The 21,182-nt window shown below is 37.9% G+C and overlaps 1 protein-coding gene across 1 annotated transcript in view; it reads right to left on the bottom strand.

Annotated features, from left to right (window-relative positions):
* Positions 1–3,307: 3,307 nt before the first annotated feature.
* The window catches only part of LOC121374329 (ras-related GTP-binding protein A), a 29,458-nt gene continuing 11,583 nt past the window's right edge, over positions 3,308–21,182 (bottom strand). The window contains exons 3-8 of the mRNA XM_041501398.1: positions 20,387–20,453; positions 18,204–18,426; positions 12,010–12,105; positions 11,029–11,151; positions 9,532–9,739; positions 3,308–3,945 (exon numbers count right to left, since the gene is read on the bottom strand). Of these exons, the coding sequence (XP_041357332.1) occupies positions 3,854–3,945; positions 9,532–9,739; positions 11,029–11,151; positions 12,010–12,105; positions 18,204–18,426; positions 20,387–20,453 (809 nt within the window). The 3' untranslated portion in view covers positions 3,308–3,853. The remainder of the gene's footprint in view (positions 3,946–9,531; positions 9,740–11,028; positions 11,152–12,009; positions 12,106–18,203; positions 18,427–20,386; positions 20,454–21,182) is intronic.

The raw sequence follows: 21,182 nt of genomic DNA on the forward strand, positions 1-21,182 counted from the left end.
CAGTGCTGACTGTGTCGGAGTATACTCCACCACAGGATATCTGTTTATAGACAGTGCTGACTGTGTCGGAGTATACTCCACCACAGGATATCTGTTTATAGACAGTGCTGACTGTGTAGGAGTTAGCTATCTGTTATCTCTAAAATAAGCAGTTTTACCCCCATGTGATGGAGGATTGATGTTGACATCCACTTCGTATCCACCATTACTGCTGCAGCAGTTACACTGCATAACTTGTGTGAAGATATGGATCAGCCATACCCATCAGACTAGCTACCAGGAGTCCAAGCAGCAGATGGTGGCCAACCAGGAACCACAGACAATCCTGGTTAGCTCTTTGGTATAATCCAAATATTAAGATAAGTAATAGATTTGTGTTTTATAAAACGTGGTGTGAGCATGTCATATTTTTTATTAATGATTTGATCATGATGAGGGAACATTAATTTCACATGACATGTTTTGAGATGGGCTGTTGAATTCAATACCAAACAGTTGGAAGACCTTACTCGCAAGTGGCAATGTTAACAAACTTGGGCAAGTACCAAATTTAAATATAAATTTATTAAAAACCATGACAAAGTAACAAAGATATTTTATAAATTAGCTCTTGACATAATTCATATGGATGTAAAACCTATCATCAACAAAAATGGAAACAAAAATTACAAATAGAAATTACTGATCAAGATTGGGAAAACGTATACAATATTCCTTTCAAAATAATAGATGACTCAAAACTACAATCTCTCCAGTTTAAAATAAATCACAGAATATATTATACAAATAGTAAATTGATGCAATGTAATGTATACGAAACAGAACAATGTACTGTTAGTGGAAACACAAAAAGAGACATTAATTCATCAATTTGCCAAATGTCAGTGTGTCCGAACTGTTTGGTATGGGTTCTTTGTGGTACTGAAAACAACACAATTATACCTTTCAAGATTGATACCTTATTGTTAGGACTTTTTATTAATTTTCCAAAATCTGATGTCATAAATTTGTGTTTAATACTAATAAAACAATATATCTGTATATGTAGAACTAAACAGGTATTACCAATTCTAAACACAGCTTTACAACAGAGGGCGGGACATAGCCCAGTGGGAAAATACTTGCTTGATGCACAGTCGGTCTAGGATTGATCCCCGTCAGTGGGACTATTGGGCTGTTTTTTGCTCTACGTGCACCACGACTGATATATCAAAGGCCATGGTATGTGCTATTCTCTATGGGATGATGCATATAAAAGATCCCTTGCTACTAATGGAAAAATGTAGTGGGTTTCATCTCTATGACTGTGTTAAAAATGACCATATGTTTGACATCCAATAGCTGATGATTTATAAATCAATGTGCTCTAGTGGTGTCATTAAACAAAACACACTTTATTTCTTTTCTTGTTTAGAACATATTAAGTCGTATATACACATAGAACTGTATTCATTATATTTGTACTCTCCAGCAAAAGCTTCCAGAATAAGAAAAAGATGGGAAAGTATTGGTCAGGCTTTAGTCATAAGTGTATCTTATAATATTTGTGTATGTAAACATTTTTTCTCTCACATATATATTGTAATTATAACCACATTTTATGTGTGTACTATGTGAATGCAATATCAAATAAAAATGAAAACCCCCCCACAGAAAACCCAAAATGTAATTCTCCCATAAATATAGTGTGGGGATAGTTGCTAGGGTGTATATTTCCTAGGATATTGGCTCCTGGGGGGAATATTCCCTGGGAAATATACCCCCCATATTGTAAAGCAAATGTGAAAAATATTTTAAATGGGCAATTGTCTCATTATTGTAGGGCGATAATATCTCCTATGGGTGTGTGTGTATATTTTCTAGGATATTGGCTCCATGGTGGGTGGGGGGGGTGGGGGGTGGAAGGGATATATCTCTTGGGAAATATATTCCCTATAATGTAATGCAAATGTGAAATATGAAGGAAGGAAATGTTTTATTTAACAACACACTCAACACATTTATGGTTATATGGTGTCGGACATACATGTGTATGGACCACACAGATATTGAGAGAGGTAACCTGCTGTCGCCACTTCATATGCTACTCTTTTCAATTAGCAGCAAGGGAACTTTTATATGCACCATCCCACTGACAAGATAGTACATACCACGACCTTTGTTACACCAGTTGTGGAGCACTGGCTTGAACGAGAAATAGCCCAATGGGTCCACTGATGGGGATTGATCCTGGACCGACCACGCACCAAGCAAACGCTTTACCACTGTACTACGTTCCGCCCCTATGTGAAATATATTTCAAATACATAATTGGCTCATGATTGTAGGGTGGTGATATATCCTGCATGAGGGTGGGGGGTATATTTCCTAGGACACTGGCACCTGTGGAGATGTAAAATAGATCATTCTCTCCTAGATATAGTACCAGGATATTTCCTAGGGGCTATAATTCCAAACATGTTATTGAGAATTGAAAACACTTCATCTGAGTTTATATTACCTAATGATTTCACCCATTTGCATACATGTATATTTTAACATTTTCTGGTGGAGCATGTCCCTAGCCCCCTACAAATTTGCACCTTATGCAAACACAAAGTTGCCCCTTTTGTAATTTTGTATTACCCTCCCCTAACAAAATCCTAGATCCACCTCTGTTATGTGTTCACACAGAAATTAAAACGAGAAGGAAATGAATGAATGTTAGCGCAGAGTCCATCCCTGTTTAAAGATATTCTGATTCCCTAGATAAGGGGTGTGAAAACATAAATGTAACATTTTATATTTCTTTTTGAATTAGCAACCTATTGTATAATTTATATCATGTACATTGTATTTCAATGTCTAATGTGGGGGGTAAATTTTCAGGGTGGGGGTATTGACATATTTTCGGAATTGTAAAGTCGGTATTTGTAGCCTAAGTTAGAGAAATATATTACACAAATTAGGAATGTTAACAGGTATTTTTTTACCAGTACATATAGTCCTGTGCGAGAAAATCCCTACCTCCTTTCATTTTAGTTGACGAGATTAAGCCCCTTGCCTAGACTTCCAGAGTAAATCTATTCAATGGCTAAACTGTGACTGCTGAGAACAGTAGCTGGTCCGGTTATTCATGGCTAGATACTACAGGGGACTATGTTTTAATGGATTAAAGACTGATATATGACAACTTATACAATAAATATATATAAAAATAAAATAACTTATTGTGATATTCCGGTTTCCTGTAGGTAAAGATACATCGCTACCAACATTCACAGGACTCAACACTAGTTCCCTACAGTGGTTTAACACACAACATGAATTTTTTTTAGTTTTTTAAAGTTTTAATTTAAGGAAAATAATAAAAACAACGCTACGAGACATGTACAACCATGTTTCACTGTGTTTGTTTATATATGTCTGTGCGAGTTATGGGTGCAGATATGTGAATTTATTTATTGTTGTTCTAACTAGCAGTGGTGTAGGAAGGTGCCAAAAAGTGATGGGGGGGGGGGGAGACTTACATATATATATATATATATATATATATAAATATATATAAACCATGCCCCCCTTCCTATGCCAGTGACAAGTTAAAATATTTGCTTTCTTATGGGAAAATTTCCCCTTAACCAATGTACACATACAAAGGTTGCAATGTAGATTGTGTTGTGTTGTGTTGTGTTGTGATATACTGTATTGTCTGAATACAGGATAGTCAGTTGAGCTACATGTATCTGCAGAGATGAAAACTGTTTAGTTGTTCCACGATTTGCGGCCTGCACACAGAAGAGTTGCTGTTATGATTCTCTGACTTCCTCTCCGTATCTGACACACACTCAAGTTTCTGGTCAAGTCACCGACAGCTTTATCGCATGGCTGGTTGAGGCTGGTCCACCCGTTCAAGCTTCTCAAAGTGTTTCCGAGCATTTTTAATGTTAACCAGTGTGGCTGCTGATGCTGGAATGAAAACAACATACCAGGTAATGGTAGTCTAAAATTATTATTTTGGCATTTTGTGATAGCCTGTGGTCAAAAGAGTGTGATGACAACATATTTCTGCTCAAAGATATTTAAGGGTTGTCCGTTATTTCTTTTATGTTCATCAGGGTATGAGCAAAAAAAATCATCCATAAACTGTGTATATCGGTGAAGACGTTCTCACATAAGTTTGCAGATTATTTTTTGGGTTCATACCCAGATGAACATAAAAGAAATAACAGACAATCCTTATCATTAAATTAAAAACATACTTACTAATAATAATGTTAAAGTTCAAATTGTATTTTGAATTATTTTTGGTCCATAAACAATAACGCTCAATAAGACAAAGTCCCAATATCAGATTGCGTGATGACGTAATGTTTAGGTTCATCTAGAAACTCACGTTGCTATGACTGGACCAATGAGATGTCATTATGTTGCAATGAATGTAATGAAAATTTAATTATATATGTGACGACTGATCCACTGATCATGCAATTATGATAAGAGTTGTTTCTATTTTTAAAAGAGTCAAGAATGTACAGGTTTTTTTACAGTATTTCAGGCAATTAATATATCTAGGCAAACTATTAACACAAGTGCTCGGCAAGAAAAGTGCTATCGTGCCCTACTTGGTTTGTCACCGTGCCCTACACATACATCCCATGTTGTAAAATTAATGTATCTTTAATTGCAGAAATAATACAAATTTGCTAAAGAGCTGACAGTTTGTTAAAACAATTTGCAAATATTTTTTATGTCAATATTTCATAACTAACCACACTTACAGCCAATTTTGCCTTGGTATCCTAATTTTTTTTTTTAAACCGAAGGGGCAGGACGAAGCCCAGTGGTAAAGCACTCACCTGGTGTGCGGTCGTTCTAGGATTGATTCCCGTCAGTGGTGCCCATTGGTCTATTTCTTGTTCCAGCCAGTGCACCATGACTGGTATACCAAAGGCTGTGGTATGTGCTATCCTGTATGTGGGATGTGTATATAAAAGATGCCTTGCTACTAATGAAAAAATGTAGTGGGTCTCCTCTATGAGACTATACACATGTATATCAGAATTAACAAATGTTTGACGTGTTCTAGTGGTGTCGTTAAACAAAACATATTATTTCATGTGATGTCATTTTAAATGACCGTTACTATGAATGATGACATACCTCATCTGTACTCCTTTCTGCAGATGCAGTCACAAATAATCGAGAAGAAAAACATTTGTTTTGTTTAACGACACTACTATTGAATGTCAAACATTTAGTAATTCTGACTCATAGTCATCAGAGGAAACCCACTACATTTTTTCATTAGCAGCAAAGGATCTTTTATGTGCACTTTCTCACAATAAAGCACATATCACAGCCTTTCACCAGTTGTGGTGCACTGGATGGAATGAGAAAAAAAACAATCAGTCGAATGGATACACCGATGTGGTTTGATCCTACGACACAAGCACCTCAGGCGAGCACTCAACCACCTGAACAAAATCCTGTACCTAATGGAGAAGAAATCAAACCCCTGAACATGACTATGTTTCTCAAGTAATACCCATAAAACCAATCACATGATCCTGCACTCGAGCCACTGGTTAACAGAATAATGACATCTAACCTAGAACTTGACCACAACACTTATGAATGGATGTTTAACGACACCCCAGCATGACAATAAAAAAAAAAAAACGCTCTGACTACTGGGTGTTAAACAAGGTTATTATCCTCCCTACAAACAATTAAACAACTTAAATTGTGGTTTTTCAGTAGTCATCTTTCCAACTTCTAAGTTCATAGGCCATATTTCTGCCAAAAATGGGCAAATTGACATCGGTCAAACTTGATATGTAACGTTGGCCTCGGTGGTGTCATGGTTAAGGTTGGTAGGTACAGGGTTCACAGCCAGGTACTAGCTCCCATCGAGAGCGGGTTTTAACGGCTCAATGGGTAGATGTAAGGTCACTACTCCCTCTTCTCTCTCACTAACCACTAACCACTAACAATTAACAGCTAACCAACTGTCCTGGATAACTGAGGTGTGTCCAGGACATCATGCTTGAACCATAATTGGATCATAGCATGAAAAATAAGTTGAAAAAAAAAATCTGTAACCCAAGGGACAATATTTCGAAATCTGAGGTAACCGGAAGTCGGTGCATGTGTTTTTTACCTAGGTGACCAATTGTTCGGTTAGTGAATTATATTTGCGTAACCTGTGGATCAGTTACCTCAAAATTACGTTGAAATTATATTTTAAATACATAATTTTTAGCTCGAACAAAGTTAAAACAAAATACAAAAGAAAATGTTTTATAAAACAGTTTCTGTAATGCTTGTAAATCGAAAGAAGTGACTTGTAGATGTTTCTTTTGTTTTCGTACGATCGTAGCATTGTAGATTTATTATTATTATTATTATTATTCACCACTTCCCACTGGGATCGCAAAAAGTAATTTTTAGTTGCCCGAATCTAAAATCCACTGTCCTCGGGCATCGGGCCACCGCATTCTAGAACCTAGCAGCTTGCAGAAGTTAACACTATTGTAAAAGGACCAAATATCAGCTCAGTACTGAAACAAAATAGATACATTTGGAGGAAAAATGCCCATTCCCCGATGCATGATTAGACTAATACTTTTCTTTTATAAATAACAAATAAAGGCTACCATTTGTCACTGATATGTAAAATTTTGTATACAGCAGATTAAAAAAAATCCACCAAAACCCAAACAACAAATGTCCAGTTCCTCTGAATTATAAAACAGGCTATTCATTGGTGCATGATTAGATTAATAAAAATAAATCTTATAATAACATAAAAAGAAAGACCACAATTTGACACTGATATTTTGCAGTGGCGATGCAACTTTCACTTTATCGATGGTACTTCTATACTACAGTGATGTTCTAAATGTTTGTTATTTAAAGCTCATTATGCGATGTTAGTATTTTTCAGCTTTTGTGACATTTTTGCATTTTTGTTTACGTTAAAACCATTTTCAACTTTTGTAAAATTATAGGCAATCCAATAGGATGTCTACATATATTCCTTTAGTACAGAAGCGTATTAGTGCCACCAAAAGCAATAAAATAGCAGCAGATAATTTAGGCCCCTTAGCGGTCCGTGCACATTTCTTTAAACCGTTTGGCTCGTCTCTATTCTGAGCCTTAAATTCGGTCGCAAGTTATAGCCGTTGCAATATACCGTTGTCTATTGGTTTGCGCATCAAGTATCTAAAAATCAGTCTAAAACATTTGTCAGAATACTAGTAGTATGTCTGCATGAATAAATTTCCTGTAATTGTGAAGTCTGCATGTTTTAATTTCTGAACATCTACAGATCACGGTTACGTTAAAACCGTATTCAACCTTTGTAAAATTATAGGCAATCCAATATTATCTCTATATATATTCCTTTAGAGATAGAATAGCAGCAGATAATTTAGGCGCCGTAGCGGTCCGTGCACATTTCTTTAAAACTTTTGGCTCGACTCTATACTGAGCCTTTGGTCGCAAATCACAACCGTTGCAATATACCGTTGTCTACTGGTTTGCCGCGCGTCAAGTATCTAAAAATCAGTCTAAAACATTTGTCAGAATACTAGTAGTATGTCTGCATGAATAAACTTCCTGTAATCGTGAAGGCTGCAAGTTTTAATTTCTGAACGTCTAAAGGTCACGACGTAACCAATTCGCGTAAATTTAATTTTGTGTAACCGACACGCTAACAGAACGGCGGTTAAAGTGAAATATTGTGTCCTGTAACAGTACGTGTATAATAAAGATATACAGAAACTTTCAGATCAGTATCTTGAGGCATTGCATTAAAAAAGTCAGGAAAACTAAAGTTTGTTTCTCCTAAGTTCAAGGGCCATAACTCTGTCAAACAATGCATAAATCACAATGAGAGTCAAACTTGATCTGTAACAGTACATGATAAAGCTAAACACAAAATTTGAGATCGATATATGTAGGCATTACAAAAAAAAACAAGGCTGAAAACATTTATGTGTACATGGGCAAACAGACAGCTAGACAGATGGATGGTGTCAAAACCTATACTCCTCTTCAGTTTGTCTGGTAGGAGATAAATAATATATTATACACTCACGCCCATGCCAAAACACCCCAAAATGCCTGTATCTTACTTTGAACAGGAATGCAATAATTTTGCAATAAATATATCTTGTTAATGAATAGTTTACGGCCCACTTTCCATGAAAAAAAGCATTTGGGGGTGGGTGGCAGTGATTGGATTGGTAGGTACATATGAAAGGATAGACAGGTCTTGTGAGGGATACTTACAACCATGACGTAGGTGTTGGTGGTGAACATGTTGACAGGACTTGTGAGGGATACTTACGGATGGAAGGGTCTGACATGAAGACCATCACGTACACATGTAGGTGTTGGAGGTGAACATGTTGACAGGACTTGTGTGGGATACTTACGGATGTAAGGGTCAGACATGACGACCATCACATAGGTGTTGGAGGTGAACATGTTGACAGGACTTGTGAGGGATACTTATGGATGGAAGGGTCTGACATGACGACCATCACGTAGGTGTTGGTGGTGAACATGTTGACAGGACTTGTGAGGGATACTTATGGATGGAAGGGTCTGACATGAAGACCATCACGTACACATGTAGGTGTTGGAGGTGAACATGTTGACAGGACTTGTGTGGGATACTTACGGATGTAAGGGTCAGACATGACGACCATCACATAGGTGTTGGAGGTGAACATGTTGACAGGACTTGTGAGGGATACTTACGGATGGAAGGGTCAGACATGACGACCATCACGTAGGTGTTGGTGGTGAACATGTTGACAGGACTTGTGAGGGATACTTATGGATGGAAGGGTCTGACATGAAGACCATCACATAGGTGTTGGAGGTGAACACTAGACAGGACTTGTGAGGGATATTTACGACCATGACGTAGGAGTTGGTGGTGAACATGTTGACAGGACTTGTGAGGGATACTTACGGATGGAAGGGTCTGACATGAAGACCATCACGTAGGTGTTGGAGGTGAACATGTTGACAGGACTCGTGTGGGATACTTACAGATGGAAGGGTCTGACATGATGACCATCACGTAGGTGTTGGAGGTGAACATGTTGACAGGACTTGTGAGGGATATACTTACGGATGGAAGGGTCAGACATGACGACCGTGACGTACATGTAGGTGTTGGAGGTGAACATGTTGACAGGACTTGTGAGGGATACTTACGGATGGAAGGGTCAGACATGACGACCATGACGTAGGTGTTGGTGGTGAACATGTTGACAGGACTTGTGAGGGATACTTATGGATGGAAGGGTCTGACATGAAGACCATCACGTAGGTGTTGGAGGTGAACACTAGACAGGACGTGTGAGGGATATTTACGGATGGAAGGGTCAGACATGACGACCATGACGTAGGTGTTGGTGGTGAATATGTTGACAGGACTTGTGAGGGATACTTACGGATGGAAGGGTCTGACATGAAGACCATCACATAGGTGTTGGAGGTGAACACTAGACAGAACCTGTGAGAGATACTTACGGATGGAAGGGTCTGACATGACGACCATCACGTAGGTGTTGGAGGTGAACACGTCGATGAACGCGGCGAACGTGGAGTTGCGCACCTCCATTGACTGAAAGGACGCGGCGATCTTACTGCAGCTCAGCTTGAACTGTTTGATGATGTTACTGATCTTCTCAAACCGGTGCACGTCACGGTGCTGCTTCCGCTCACAATGAGATATCACCTGCAACACAGTGACAGTTTGGTGTGTTTAACAACACCACTAGAGCACAGTGATTTACTAATCATCGGCTATTATATGTCAAAAATTTGGTAATTAAAACTTTTTTTTACCTATAGCCTTAGAGGAAACCCACTACATTTTTCCATTAGGTCATGTCATGTCATAGGGTTTAACATACACATTCAGAACAAACTGTTATACAAATGTAGTAGACGACTGTTATGGGTGCAGGTCACTTTCACCGGCTCCTCTGTCCATGACAGGAAAAAGTTTGGGGGGGGGGGGGTGGGGGAGGGCCGCCCGCACTGGAATGTGCAAGGGAGCACAAGTAGCCCGACCAGGCTATTGAATGTCCCATAGGATTAAAGCCAAATAGAAAATGTTGCATAATTTCTTCAAGGTAATTTTGACGCTTAATTTAGAATGGTTCATCAAAATTGGAAATTTTCCCATTAATTGCAAGGGATCTTTTATATGTCCCATCCCACAGACAGGACAGCACATACCAGTTGTGGTGTACTGGCTGGAACGAGAAATAGCCCAATAGCCTCATTGACTGGGATCAATCCTAGACTGACCGTGCATCAAGCGGGTGCTTTACCACTAGGCTACATCCCGGCCCTATCTGCAACAAATATACACCTTAATTAAGCACCACCTAGTTTTGATCAATTGATTTACATTTCACGTGACCATTTGTTTGGTTTGTTTAATGACGTCATTCAGAACAAACTGTTATATCCTGTTGTCTGCTTGGTTCACATGGGAGATCACTTACTAAGAATCTAAAGCCCACTGACTCAAAGACACCACTGCATGAGTGTACTTGGTTCACACCGGAGATCACTTACTAAGAATCTAAAGCCCACGGACTCAAAGACACCACTGCACGAGTCTGCTTGATTCACACAGGAGATCACTTACTAAGAATCTAAAGCCCACGGACTCGAAGACACCGCTGCACGAGTCTGCTTGATTCACACAGGAGATCACTTACTAAGAATCTAAAGCCCACTCACTCAAAGACACCGCTGCACAAGTCTGCTTGGTTCACATCGGAGATCATTTACTAAGAATCTAAAGCCCACTGACTCAAAGACACCACTGCACGAGTCTGCTTGGTTCACATCGGAGATCATTTACTAAGAATCTAAAGCCCACTGACTCAAAGACACCACTGCACGAGTCTGCTTGGTTCACATCGGAGATCATTTACTAAGAATCTAAAGCCGACTGACTCTAAGACACCACTGTACGAGTCTGCTTGGTTCACACCGGAGATCACTTACTAAGAACGTGGCACGCTCGAACAGGAGAACCTCGTCAGCCTCGATTATCTCGGCAAAGTTACGCAGGTTCGTCTCCAGCTGCTGCACGTTCGGAATGAGCTGGTAAACGATGGACGACCAGGCCTAGAAGAAAGGAACATTTGAATGACACCTTGCCATTTATTATCGATTTCATGTTTATTGAGAGGACATGTTATCAGTTTCCTTTCTCCAATATGTTAGAAAAACAACAAAAGCCACACACCAAAAAAAAAACACCTAACAAGAAACAAGAGTTACTCAAAGTTATACTTTTGAAGATAAATGCAAAACTGACACTTTTATGTGAAATGATGATCAGTTTCTATGGAAACCAAGTCAAGTTGGTTATTTGGAACACTGCTCTTATTAATGGCAGTATGTGGCCTTTTGCGAAAGGTAAAGTTTGTTTTGTTTAAAGACACCACTTAAGCACACAGATTGGCTAGTGGATGTTGAACATTTGATAATTTTTGACATATAGTCTTAGAGAGGAAACCCACTAAATATTTCCATTAGTAGCAAGGGATCTTTTATATGCACCATCCCACAGACAGGATAGCACATACCATGGCCTTTGATATACCAGTCGTGGTGCATAGGCTGGAACGAGAGATAGCCGAATGTCCACTGAGAGGAATCAATCCTGGACCGGCTGTGCTTTACATCCCGCCATATAGGACAGAAAGAAATGAATGAATGAATGAATGAATGTTTAACAACACCCCAGCACAAAAATGCACATCGGCCATTGGGTGTCACAAAAGGTAAGTACATGTATGTGAAAATATTATTTATATAATTATGTAAACCCACAGTGCAAGGAATGCTGCCACAACATATCAGCACATGTTAAACACTGGTTCTCCCCAACCAAAAGACATTCATGTGTAACACAAAACAACCAGTTTACAATGTGCTGGGGTGTTGTTAACATTCCTTTCCTTTTAACTTTTACTTCACCTTGTACAGTGTCTCGTCCCAGATGGATGTTGCAAAACACGTACATTCGAGTGGTTTTGATAGTCGCTTCAAGTCTTCTTCCCTTTCTTTGAAAATCTAGTGAAAAACAAACAAAACCCAACACAATTGGAGAAATATTCATGTAACCAAAAATAAGTAAATATTTCCTTGCTCACTGCCAGAATTTGTATTCAACAAATCCAGTATTTGTGGCCTATTATTGTGTACGTTTCTTGATTTCTAACCTTTTGAGGCTATGCCACTATGTCCTGGTAAATCTGTGTGTTCATTGACATTTATTTATTCTCACATTTGCCATAAAGAATTAAACAAATACTGAGATATTAAAAAAATTATAAAAAAATACTAAAGATACATGTATATACTTTATTTTATTTTTTTATTAAAAAAAAAATCAAAATATCTGTTACATTAAAAAATTCTTATCATTCATTCCCAATTGGGACTAAGAAACTACAAATTATTAGGCCTATTTAAGTACGAAACAAAACCTGGCTTGATTAAAGAGCGGTGCATGTGCAACTACATACAGAGGCAATTTTGCAAGGATGGAATAAAGCACAAAGCTTTATCCATGTCTAAGTGTCCTGGCTAAGAAGTACTTAGCTATTCCTGCCTCATCAGTGACTTCAGAATGAGGTTTTAATTTGGCTGGGCATTTAGTTAACAAAAAGAGACCATGTACAAACCCCCAAAATGTGAGGTTTTAATTTGGCTGGGCATTTAGTTAACAAAAAGAGACCATGTACAAACCCCCAAAATGTGAACATGTCCATATACTTGAACAAGAACATGAAGCATTATCGATAGGAAAGCCAAGTCATGTCTGCAGTACACTGTTAACACATACAATGCTTCCTTTTTTTCTGATAGGTACATGTATTTTGCTGTTTCCATGCATGTCCGAGTTGTGGGGGCCTACTGCATTCAGTACAACCTTGTTTATTTCATGTTATAAATGGTAAAAACAGTTTGATGGACACCACAACTTCTTTTGTTTTATTCAGTTAGAAACTGACAATTGGGTTAAGGAACTCTTATCAAGACAATAAACATAGTAAACTTTATTAACTGTCGTAGATTTGAAATTATATACAGCCAAAACTAGCCTTTTGTGCTACATTTTTAAAGGTTCAAGCAGTCAAGTACACAAAGTAAAATAAAAGTGTAATATGATATGATTAATGTCATTTTTTATTTTACCTACCGGGAACATGTGAAAACAAACCCAAATCCCAGCATATTTTATGTCTGAAGTATAGTTGTTTTATTTTAAGCAATTTCCTATGTTTTCCCTTGCATTTTGTTTCAGTACATGGTATAACAAACTACTTAAACAAAGTATCACTATAGAATGCTTTATAGCTTTCCGGTTGCTTATGGATATAGACCATTATTGAAGAAATGAATCCATTATGCTATTTGAACTCTACATTTATGTTTTTGCTATATTGTTCCCCAAAATTTCTACAAACCTGCAACAAAATTCACGTCTCATGTAAAAGATATCTGTTGGTGAAATGTGAGAACATTTAAAAATAAAAATTACTACTTCAGACATTTTAGATGATGATGATATATATACATGTACATGTATATATTTTAAAAATAGGTGCATACATGTAGTTCTGAATTTGTCCGATCCACTCCAAGTCCCTATACATTCTAACCGATTGTATAATCGAAAGCTGATCGATTAGTGCTAACCGATTACAACCGATGATCGATGATGAAATTTCAACCGATTAATTCCCAATACTGGTAACCATGCAGGGCTCACATTGGAACACATTTTGGTTTAGCCAATTTTTAAAAATGTAGAGTACTTATATACTCGAAAATCATTAAAATATGGCTAATTTGAGATATTTTATTAGCCAGTCTAAATTATGTAGCCATTTTATATAAAAACAAACATTTTGAGAGTACTGCTAAAGCAATATATATCCCCTACCGGGCCAAACAATTTCCGTATCTCCTAAATTCAAGGGCCATAACTCTAAAAAGTGGGTAAATCACCACAAAACTTCAACTTGATCTGTAAAGCTACATACAAATGATAAAGCTACAGGTATATAAAAAAATTCATCTTTGTATCGCCAGGCGTTGCAAAAATCCAGAAAACTAATTTTCACATCTTCTAAGTTCAAGGGCCATAAGTCTGTAAATCGCCATGAAAGTTAATCTTGATCTGTAACAGTACATGATAAACCTATGAAAAAAATTTCAGCTCAATATCTCAAAGCCTTTTGCAAAAATCATCCGGCAAACATACATGTATGTGGGACAGACAGACGGACGGACATATGGACAGAGATGAAAGCTATAGTCCCCTCAGGTTGGATCGGTAGGGGACTATAATTAGCAATTGGCTAATTTGGCAATGTACAGAGTGAGCTCTATTAACCTATTCTAGTATGGATAGATTAAGAAGACTTTATTGTTATTTTGTAAACAGAGCACTAATATATGCTTTCTGTCGGGTTCAACCCAGATTGCAGACATACCATAAATCTTTGAGTAGAAGCCTGCCTCTATTAGAGGCCGGGTCTCAGAACATCACAAAATAAATAGAGGCCTGCCTTGAATATTAACCTGCCTTGAATAGAGGCCGGTTCTCAGTGCATCACAAAATAAATAGAGACCTGCCTTGAATAGAGGCTGGTTCTCAGTGCATCACGAAATAAATAGAGGCCTTCCTTGAATAGAGGCCGGATCTGAGAGCATCACAAAATAAACAGAGGCCTGCCTTGAATATTAACCTGCCTTGAATAGAGGCCGGATCTGAGAGCATCACAAAATAAATAGAGGCCTGCCTTGAATAGAGGCTGGATCTGAGAGCATCACAAAATAAACAGAGGCCTGCCTTGAATAGAGGCTGGATCTGAGACCATCACAAAATAAATAGAGGTCTGCCTTGAATAGAGGCTGGATCTAAGAGCATCAGAAAATAAATAGAGGCCTGCCTTGAATAGAGGCCAGGTCTTAGAACATTACAAAATAAATAGAGGCCTTCCTTGAATAGAGGCCAGATCTCAGAGCATGACAAAATAAATAGAGGCCTTCCTTGAATAGAGGCCAGATCTCAGAGCATGACAAAATAAATAGAGACCTGCCTTGAATAGAGGCTGGATCTGAGAGCATCACAAAATAAATAGAGGCCTTCCTTGAATAGAGGCTGGATCTGAGAACATTACAAAATAAATAGAGGCCTGCCTTGAATAGAGCCAGGTCTCAGAACATTACAAAATAAATAGAGGCCTGCCTTGAATATTCACCTGCCTTGAATAGGGGACGGAGCATCGCAAAACAAAACAAAAAGAAGCCTAGGCTTCTATTAAAAGATTTACAGTACTACATTATTCTAAAATGTTCACCGACTATAGAGAACCTTTGATCCCTGATCACTAGGCTGGTGACAATTGATCATCTGTCTAGCCCATTTATAGGTTGTGCAAATATAAATTGAGGTAACTCATTTCCTTTTGGTTTAAGCAAAAAAAAATAAAAAATTCTCCCTTGCTACCCCCACCTTACCCTTCACTACATGTACATGTACCTAAATAGACACCCGTTCTCAGTATTTTTGATCACTGTAACCAACATTTAACCTGAATAAGTTTGTTTCTTTTGTTTAATAACACAACTAGAGCACACTGATTTATTAATCATCAGCTATTGGATGTCAAACATTTGATAATTTTGACATATAATCTTAGAGAGGAAACCCGCTACATTTTGTCATTAGTAGCAAGTAGAGCTGCAACGATTCACTCACGTATTCGGTGCACCGAAATACAGGTTATATGCTATACATATTTGTTATTCGGTACCCAAAGAACCGAATATATTCGTGTTTTGTTTTGTGGGGTTTTTTTTTTTTATCTTTATCTTAATAATTATCTTTATCATTATGATTATTATGATTATTATACAAATTTAGAAAGACCACAGTTTGCAAGCTGAATATATACACAGAAGTATTTTAAGCAGTTACCTATCCACTACCCAATGTACTCAAATTATGTCAGTCACGCGAAAACAAACCGGTACATCCTCTGTGTAATGCAGTTAATTATTATTAACAATGTAAGTTTGCAATGATCACGAGATAAAATATTATATTTATAAGACTGACATCACAATAGAGTAAAAAGTTTGATGGATTTTAAATACACTATGAGTTTCAATTTCATTATCCATAATGTATGCAAACAATTGTTACCAATGTAAATGGAATGGTTCTAATGCAATGTGTAGCCAGCATCAAGAAGCTGAAATCAACAACAAACATTTCACAAGAAGTTGAAATTAACAACAGCGATCACATGGTTGATTAAAATAAATGAAAAAACAAATTGGTGGGTGTGTGGAATTGAGGGGTTAGTTTCGAAAAACAAAAACCAGACACAAGGAATGCTATGTTTAAAGAGATAATGAGTGCAATTTGGAAAAAGTACCAGCAGTCAAATTGTTATTTTGAAAAAACAAGAAATGAAAGAAAATCAAACACCCTCCAAAAACCTCTATATTTCAAAATGTTTCTAAGATTTTAGTGATAGTGAAATGTACAAAAAATCATTTTATTTCTGTTTTGGAAAGGGTTAGGGTTAGAAGGAGATGTGATCACTTCGTAAAGATGATCTTTTTCCACTAGACGATGTTTACATGCTTGTTTTGTTTTTGCGTCTTGTTAATTTTGTTTTTATTATAATTTTGTTTCTATAACTGACATTTAACTATTTAATTTCCTATGTCTCACATTTCATAGTTTAATGTTAAATACATCCTACTATTTAAATGCTATTTTTTCATTTTTGTTCACTGGTGGGTTGCTTTATTCAGCAAGTCAGCAGTACAGTGTTGGTAGATTCACTGTAATTATTGGTATTCGTGAATATTTATTCGTATTCAAGACCTTATATTCGTGATACGTATCGCATTCGGCACTTGGTGTATTTGTTGCAGCTCTAGTGGCAAGGGATCTTTTATATGCACCATCCCACAGAGAGGATAGCACATACCACAGCCTTTGATATACCAGTCATGGTGCACTGGCTGGAATGAGAAATATAGCCCAATGGGCCCACCAATGGGGATCGATCCCAAACCGACCGCGCATCAAGCGAGCACTTTACCACTGGGCTACGTCCCGCCCCTCTTAACCTGAACAAATGCCATGCATTTTGGTATTTCTACATGCAGTTTTTGAACACTGCCTGACCGTGAGAAATGTAGCATCATCTTACCCTCTGTCTCTGGTTGGTCTGGATGAGGTTAACAACATCTTACCCTCTATCTCTGGTCGTCCTGGACGAGGTTAACATCATCTTACCCTCTGTCTCTGGTCGTCCTGGATGAGGTTAACATCATCTAACCCTCTTGTCTCTGGTTGAGGTTAACATCATCTTACCCTCTGTCTGGTCGTCCTGGATGAGGTTAACAACATCTTACTCTATCTCTGGTCATCCTGGACGAGGTTAACATCATCTTCCCCTCTGTCTCTGGTCGTCCTGGATGAGGTTAACATCATCTTACCCTCTGTCTCTGGTCGTGCTGGATGAGGTTAACAACATCTTAGCCTCTCTCTGGTCGTCCTGTATGCGATTAACATCATCTTACCCTCTCTCTCTGGTCGTCCTGGATGAGGTTAACTTCATCTTACCCTCTGTCTCTGGTAGTCCTAAATGAGGGTAATATCATATTACCGTCTCTGGTCACCCTGGATAAGGTTAACTTCATCTTACCCTTTCTCTCTGTTCGTCCTGGATGAAGTCCATCTTGTGTATGAGGTTAACAACTTCTTACCCTCTCCCACTGGTCATCCTGGACAAAGTCCATCTTGTGTATGAGGTTAACAACATCTTACCCTCTCCCACTGGTCATCCTAGACAGGGTCCATCTTGTGTATGAGGTTAACAACATCTTACCCTCCCCCTCTGGTTGTCCTGGACGAGGTCCATCTTGTGTATGAGGTTAACAACATCTTACCCTCTCCCTCTGGTCATCCTGGAAGAGGTCCATCTTGTGTATGAGGTTAACAACATCTTACCCTCTCCCTCTGGTCGTCCTGGATGAGGTCCATCTTGTGTATGAGGTTAAAAACATCTTACCCTCTCCCTCTGGTCGCCTAGACAAGGTCCATCTTGTGTATGATGTTAACAACAACTTACCCTCTCCCTCTGGTCGTCCTGGACGAGGTCCATCTTGTGGACGAGACAGAAGACCTTGGCATCTGGCGAGTTCTGTAGAATGGCCTCCAGACAGGACTGGTAGTAGTGCATGTCCTTCTCCAGCTCCGTGCTCTCCACGTCAAACACATAGATGAGAACCTCCACGTTGCGGAAGATGTTGTCCCGCTGACTCGCAAAGTAGTTCTCCATGAATGCTTCCTGGCTACAACACACAGAAACAAAAAATTTAAAACACATCTTTCATTTCTATTTTATCTTGGTCATGTGAATGCGTGCTATATAATATTAAAATAAATATTAGAAAGTTTGTTTTGTTGAGAGCACATTGAATTATTAACCACAGGCTATTGGATGTAAAATGTTTGGTAATTTTGACATATAGCTTTAAAAGAGAAAACCAAATAAAATGTTCCATTACTAGCAAGGGATCTTTTACATACTATACACCATCCCATAGACAGGATAGCACATACCACAGCCTTTGATGTACCAGTTGTGGTGCACTGGCAGGAGTGAGAAATAGCCCAATGGACCCACTGACGTGGATCGGTTCCAATTAAACCAACTGCGCATCAAGTGAGTGCTTTATCACTGGGCTATCTCTCGCATTCCCACTACAAGACAGACAGGAAAAAACACATCTTTCATTTCAATTTTGAATGCGTGCATGCCATGTGAATGCGTGCATGCCATGTGAATGCGTGCATGCCATGTGAATGCGTGCATGCCATGTGAATGCGTGCATGCCATGTGAATGCGTGCATGCCATGTGAATGCGTGCATGCCATGTGAATGCGTGCATGCCATGTGAATGCGTGCTTGCCATGTGAATGCGTGCTTGCCATGTGAATGCGTGCTTGCCATGTGAATGCGTGCATGCCATGTGAATGCGTGCATGCCATGTGAATGCGTGTTTGCCATGTGAATGCGTGCCATTATGCTTTATAATATTAAAATAAATATAATGCAGAGCTAGCTGTGGATGAGCAGAAAATTGCTCCCAGTTATCTATTAAACTTCTAAAATAGCAGAAACCTAACTATTTTGTAACAAAATGACAATTATTACATGGAATTATTTCAAAAAATTAAAATAAAATTTACCAAGTGCTTTTTAAATTCACAACTGTCAAATTTTGCGACTGCTAGAGCTAATTCTGTAAATACTACTAAGAATGCGTGTTTTGTAAAACACGGTATCTCATTTTTATGTGAATCTTTTGTCTTGGAAAATTAATGCTTTCCTTTTAAATAAAGTGTTTTATAAGGTACATAATGGAAAACATGTAGCAATGTAGATAATATTCACTTGCTAAATTTTCAATTAGATTTGATTTCCTGAGGAACACAGATCTGTTTTAGATAATTACCGATAATGTAAATTTATTAATTCTGCAAAATCAAGGCTGGTGTTTAAAATCCTTTCAGTGATGTATATCCAGATTAATATTTGATATGTTGCCTGCATGCAGATGACAATAATCATGAGTTAATGTAGCTAGATATTGTTTTCATTTACTAGCCAACTGGTGTCTAAATAAATAAAATTGCTATATGCACCCTGGAATATGTGTTTTATTATACTCCAACACATCTTAAACTAGTTGGCACCAGTTGTGTGGTCTAGTTAGTGAGAGAGGAAAGCCACTGATAAAGTGATATCGAGACACTATATTAGTGGCAGAAAACAAGCCTTTAAGATAGAACTTTGAAAGTTAAAGTTTGTTAATTTGACATTTAGTCTTAGTCTTAGAGAGGAAGCCTGCTAATTTTTTTCCATTAGTAACAAGGGATCTTTTATATGCACCATCCCACAAACAGGATAGCACATACCACAGCCTTTGATATACCAGTCTTGGTGCACTGGCTGGAATGAGAAACAGCTGAATGAGCCCACCAATGGGGATCGATTCTAGATAACTACACATATCAAGCTAGTGCTTTACCACTGGGCTACGTCCCGCCACAACTACGTATTATAATGACAAAGCATAACATTTTACGAGACATTCCTATTTGTTGAACTTGAAAAAGCCGAGACTGTAAAACTACGGTAAGATATGTTATATTTATTGTGTATGAAGCGAAAATAAGGGAGCGAAGAGTGACTGTCGACGACCTTAGAAATAATTCCTATATGCATGTAGATACTGACACACGTACCCGCCACAGTCCCAAAGATTGAGGACCAAATTGCCTAGAAATCTGACATGTGAGTGTTCAACATCAACTGGAAAGGAAACAAGGACTGTAAACTTTACAATTCTACATGTAAGATGTAAAATAACATAGATCAGTGAGGGAGCTCACTAAAGGAAAGAAACGTTTTAAACTGGAGCTACATGTAACTACTAAACTAGTGCATGCATACATGTACAATGATACATGGTCTAGAGAATAATGTTCACTGCCACATACACGCGAGGCAGCGACATGTTTTATAAGCATTTTCACATATCTACAGGTACATGTACCTGTATACAGTGGAACCCTGTTAATCTGGACTCTATAGTACTGAATCATAACTGTGGACTTATTTCCAAATCAATAAAAACATTTAGGCAACAAATACAGATTTATATAAAACAATAATTTATTTATATTCCCAAAATCTTGATCATCTCTGTTGATGAAAATTATTGTATCCATGTATATTTTAAGAAAACAATTAAATTTTCTAAGTCATTTTTTAACTGGGTTTTGACAAAATTAATTCAATTAACTCCATTCTTGTGAATGGTGTCAGAATAATAATATACTTAACTCCAAAAGAAACGCGAATACGTAGATTGGAGGTTTTGAGTGCACTCATTGAAATACATCCCAAAGTTCTTAAAATAATCGTTTCTATGAAAAACTTAAACAATTCGTAAAGATGAGATTTCATGTTATTGACATGTTAAAAATCGAGGTCGCATTGTCATTTGAAATGTCAAGGCCATGGCGCTTCTTCAATGGC

Source organism: Gigantopelta aegis, chromosome 1 (genome assembly GCF_016097555.1).
Source record: "Gigantopelta aegis isolate Gae_Host chromosome 1, Gae_host_genome, whole genome shotgun sequence".
Classification (NCBI taxonomy): domain Eukaryota; kingdom Metazoa; phylum Mollusca; class Gastropoda; order Neomphalida; family Peltospiridae; genus Gigantopelta; species Gigantopelta aegis.